General features: G+C 47.0%; 1 protein-coding gene across 6 annotated transcripts in view; it reads right to left on the bottom strand.

Moving 5' to 3' along the window:
• Nucleotides 1–3,777, bottom strand: part of insyn1 (inhibitory synaptic factor 1) — a 52,933-nt gene extending 49,156 nt beyond the window's left edge. Inside the window, exons 1-3 of one of the 6 annotated variants that reach the window (XM_046033668.1) lie at nt 3,203–3,777; nt 2,011–2,696; nt 1,061–1,436 (exon numbers count right to left, since the gene is read on the bottom strand). In XM_046033668.1, the coding sequence (XP_045889624.1) occupies nt 1,061–1,204 (144 nt within the window). In that variant the 5' untranslated portion in view covers nt 1,205–1,436; nt 2,011–2,696; nt 3,203–3,777. Of the gene's footprint in view, nt 1–1,060; nt 2,697–2,977; nt 3,114–3,202 lie in introns of those variants that run through there. The other 5 variants (XM_046033669.1, XM_046033666.1, XM_046033667.1 and 2 more) reach the window with 5 other exon arrangements.
• Between the last annotated feature and the right edge of the window lie 1,351 nt (nt 3,778–5,128).

Here is a 5,128-nt window from a genome sequence, read left to right as displayed (position 1 = left end):
GGGGGGGGGGGGGGGGGGGGGGGGGGGGGGGGGGGGGGGGGGGGGGGAATAAGGTTCCTGCGTGGTGATGGAGTGAGTTATGGCAGCTTCACCCCGGCTGTTCAAAACCCTCCTCCTCCTTCAGGTCATTACATGCACTAATGTCCAACATTTCGCTTCTTCAATACATTTAGAAGCACACACATACACTCCCTCTGCATTCCTGATCAGAAACAGGTGGGAGGTTAATCATGTGATGCGCTTGGAGGATGTGGGATGGGTCAGAAATAACTGTTTGCTCAGGTTTCATTTGTCTCTGTCTCTGTATCTGCCTTTTATTTCTTTCTTTGGAGGAGCTTTACGAGAAGAGCTCCCAGCTTTGAGGACACTGCAGGGAAAATATCCCAAAAAGATGATGAGGGCCATTTTGTACTCTCACACACATGAACAGATGTACTCTCATTCAATTATCACACACACATTTTTTTTTAGTCCACACATTTGGAGATACATGCAAGAACACTGCACATATACATCATCTCGCTTGTTGTTCCTTGTTCAAACTCTGTACTGCACCTATACTCACACATGCACACACAAATCTCCCAGTGTTACCATGGCAGTTGCAAAAATACAGTAGGAATCCTGTTGATCCTTAACAAAATGGTTATATAACTATTGCGGCACTAAGTCTTGTATCTTATCTAAGCCTGCCTCTGTGTTTCCTTTCAGCCTGGCTTTTCAACAGCTCTTCACATCTACTGTACCTCCCACAAGACACCACTGAGCACATGAAGGACATTTGTAATTGGCGATAAGCAATTGTTTGATTGGAAAAGGAAGAGAGCCTTTCTGCGGTTGTAATCAACAATATCCTCCTGCTACAAAAACAAAAAAAATTGTGACCTCTCATCACTTTCAAATCTTAATCAAAATCTCCATGCTGCGAAAAGAATTTTACACTTAATTAAATGCAGCCTACTTGAGAAGCACACCCACCTGGCATCCACATCCTCTGTCTCTTCCTTCCCCTCTTCCTATCCCAAAAGCCTGATATGTGTAACCTGATTCTGAATCTCACCTCCCGGAGTTCCTTGGCCACATCCTTGAGCTCTTTGAGGATACCGTCCAGCTGGTTGATCACCATCTTCATGTGGCTGCGGATGCGTTCTCTCGGGCTGGGGGTCTCAGAGGTGTCCCGGGCCGGAGCTCTGCTGAGGGACATCCTTTACAGGGCGACGTGGGGCCAATGGCCAACAGGCTGAGGGCGTGGGGGAGCCGAGTCGGGGTCCATGTCTTTGGCTACAAGGAGCCTCAGTGCTACTGATCCGAACAGGGGCCCCGGCCACGCAGGGAGACCTCAACATCTTAAAAGCACCTGGGCAGCCAAAACACCTTGCCTCGCCCGCACACTCGGCACAGGGTCACACTCTGACATCCATGCCCTCTGGTAGGCGCTTCCAAAAACAAAGAGAAAATGAGCATGGGGAAAGTCAAGCGCTGTAAATCCATGGAAAAGAAAGAGGCAAAATACATGGGCTAAAGCTGGTATGAAACTCTTACATAATCGTGTTGAGCCAACTCATCTCATGTGTCAGTGTGTACATTTGAAATTGTTCCCGAGGAGATGCTATTTAAAACGCCTGTCTATACAGGGAAAAGACTTTTTCCCTCCTCCACTTGTCCTGTACAATCGTTTTTACTTGTGGGACACAGTGACATACTGGCAGGCTGACATACAAAAGTGAAAGCAGAAAAGGGGTTCGTATTAACCCTTTTATAGAGAAAGCTATCCAATGTAGATAGAAAAATAGAACTCCCAGCTGTGGCTCAATTTTCAAAATGATCGTGTTCTACATTATTGGCCAGCGGGGAAGAGATTTGCATTCTAAATATAGTCCTTCAGTGAGGCTACTGTCTTTTAAGGGAGATAGGACAGATCCAGTTTGGGAAATAAAGGGGAATATTCCTCTGTGCAGTGCGGTGCTTCCTCCTCCAGGAAAAATAAAAAGAATGTCAGTAGAAACTCACATCAAAATAAACTTTGCTTCACATCCATTTTCTTTGCAGGTGATGACTTACTCATGTTGTCCTTCATTTCTCGTCCATGAAAGGGAGGAAGGTAGGTGCGGGTCTTTTCACAGAGTGTCCAATCTCCCCCCAAAGCAGGGCTTATTCCAGGTGGCGTGGGATCAGATTGAATTGATTTCCAAGCCAGCGGAACGTGACTTGTGATGAGAAATTGTGGAGGGATAACAAAAAAATCATGGTGTCCATGAGACACACTTACAAGAGGCTGGAGGGCGAATGAGCACCGTCCCCTGGAATTTGGGTGGCAGCCTGTCTAGTGCCACAGCGCTCTCCAAGTCCTATCAGAAAACACTGACCCACAGCAGTCCACAGGGGTGTGCCTAAAAAACCAAGGGAGCAGAAAGAAAAAAGGATTCTCTTCTCTTCTTCAGTTGTTGCTAAGGGAACCCGGTCTGCCTCCTTGTGCTGTGATTGGATAATTATTTTACTTCTTATCCATGTAGTGTATGTTTTCTCTGTGGACTCTTTTCAGAGAGGCAGAGAGCTCTGTGTCATCCAGCAGGACGGGATAAATCCTAAGAAAGCTTCCCAGAGGAGCCCCGGAGAACAAGCAGGGGGGAGAGCTTCTCGCCAAATCCTGGGCGATGCCACTGCCACAGGGCGCGCTGGCCAATCACACATGGCACCTGGACAGACGGGAAGGAAAGCAATCACTTATTCTCTCATGTCTCATCCTCCCTTCCCTTCCATTCCTCTTTCTTTCTTGAAATCATAGCAGCATAAGAAGGAACAGAAATAGAGTAAGGGAGACTCAGACATGGACAGGAATTAACTGCGTTGACGATTTCTAGCTGCCGTTAAAATGCATCTCTTGCTTCAGCAGCACCTGCCTCACCTCCACACACACACACACACACACACTCATGTACACACGTCCACACACACGTAAGATCACACACCTACTCACCTTTCCTGTGCATCACTTTGCTGTTGCTATGCCCAGAGCTCTCTGTCCACGCACAGCAGGATCATTCAGGCTACACACAACCTGCTGGTTCTTTAGCTCTGTCGCACACACTAACATCATCTCTTCTCTTCCTCTCTTTCTCTCTCTGTCTCACCCGCACAGACACACACACACACACACACACACACACACACACACAATTCTCTCCCTCCCTCCCCTACTTACTGTCTTGACAGAGAGAGAAGCTTCTGTCAGCAGGGTTATTTCACTCTGAGGCTGTGGCTCATCAGAGGAGGAGTAGAAGTGGAGGATGAAGCTGTGGAGGAGGAGGAGGAGGAGGAGGAGGAGGTGGAGGCAGGAGGCATGAGATGGGAACGATGAATGGCCCTGATAGCTCTCTGAGAAGGGAGAGAGGAAGCTGAAGATGACTAACAGCCAGAGCGGCAAGGAGAGCTCCTGCTTGGGATTGTGAAGCCGCAGCGGCCGTTACCATCACTCAGATAACTGTGCTGCCGAAAACACGCCGCCCGTCATCCCTGTCAGCGTTCGCCTGTGTCGGGAGGCAGCAAGACTGAATGGCAAGAGCTTCTGCTGTGAAAAAGGAGCTGTGTGATTCCTATGACAGCCTCTCCCTCTCTGTCTATCTGCCTGTTTTCGTCTCTCTCTCCCCCCCTCTTTCTGTCACTCTTGCTCTTTCCCTTTCTCCGTCCCCGTCTCTCTGCCCCTGCGCCCTCACTGTGTCCTCGCTGACTGCCGGATGAAGGGAAGCTGATGCCAGAGTTTATCGTGGGGCTCAGGCTCCTGCCAGCACCACTCTGCTGTTCTGCTTGGCTCTGTGGAGGAGGGGCTTCGTGCTTTAAAGGCACAGTGTAGCGCACAGTCCCTCCTCTCCTGCCTTCTCCTCTCTGTTGCTGGCGTCTATACTCCCTCACTATCTCCTCTCACACTGCCTATCTAGCCTTTGTCACAGTTCTATCGAGGGTGTTATCCCTCTCTTAAATCAAGATGAAGTCTTCCTCTGCCTCCAGCCAAGCAGTCTCTGGGGACGGGTTGTCCAAAAATCCCTGGCTGTTACATCATTAATATACAAAGCAGGTTGGTGTTTGATGACCTCATCTGACTGAGAGACAGAAATAGGGAGGGAGGGCCAGCATGACTTTTTCTCTCTCCCGTCCTCTTCATCAGCATTTTTTTTAACACAACAGCCCTGCATAACCCCACCAGAGGCAATTACCCTGATATGAAATTAGTTTTCTCAAGGAGATAATGTAACACTAAAGCAAATTCATAATGACAACTTCTTGAGCAATGCATGCCAGTTTCCAGAGGGTTTTGGCAGATAACATTACTGCACAGCCAGAGGCTCAGTGCATTCCTTAGCATAATTGTAAAGAGAAATGCAGAGTGGATTCAGGTTAGGTATATCTTCCATGCAGATGAATTTGTTCTGGGGTCCACTGTGGTTTCTACAACTAGGATCACAGACGTTATGCTAATGCTGTTAGGTTATTGGGAGAATATTCTTCCAGTATAATAAATTCTCTTTTGCATGTTTTCTTTGATTAATAAATTATGGAGTTTGCTTTTAAAATATATAATAAAGAAATGCCTCATGTTCTATGTTATCCCTTTCCAAGTACACAGTCAAATTGTGTCATCTTAGGACTTCTTCACATTTTAAATATGTCGTCACATTCCAAATCACATTGTGGCTCAGTGTGGAGTGCAATGAGATCTTCTGTTTTTCCTTGCATTTATTCATGGCTGCTGCAGCATTGCACAGGCAAGATGCTTCTCACAAACTGCTCCATCCAAGAAACAGCTGTCCTTGAGCATGCTTCCTTTGTAGCTTCGCTGCTTAGTCTCTCTGCACACATGGGAGGCTCCCTTCTTAGAACACAGCAACAGTTTGCAGCACTGTTTTTTTTTTTGCCATTGTTTCCTTTATTCTTGACATTGCAAAATACTATGTCTTTGGATGTTCATGCTGTATTAAATAGAGCTATCCCTAAAAGAGAGAATGTATACTAAATGACCTCTCAGTGGAAAGGCCCAGGTGCACAGCACAGATAGCTCCATGTCAGTGATGCCTTCATTGGAATGGAATTGGATTATTTCCCCTGTAAAATATATATTTTTAATGCTAAGGTC

Source organism: Micropterus dolomieu, linkage group LG20 (genome assembly GCF_021292245.1).
Source record: "Micropterus dolomieu isolate WLL.071019.BEF.003 ecotype Adirondacks linkage group LG20, ASM2129224v1, whole genome shotgun sequence".
In the NCBI taxonomy this organism is placed as follows: domain Eukaryota; kingdom Metazoa; phylum Chordata; class Actinopteri; order Centrarchiformes; family Centrarchidae; genus Micropterus; species Micropterus dolomieu.
This window is presented reverse-complemented; position numbering and strand designations above follow the sequence as displayed.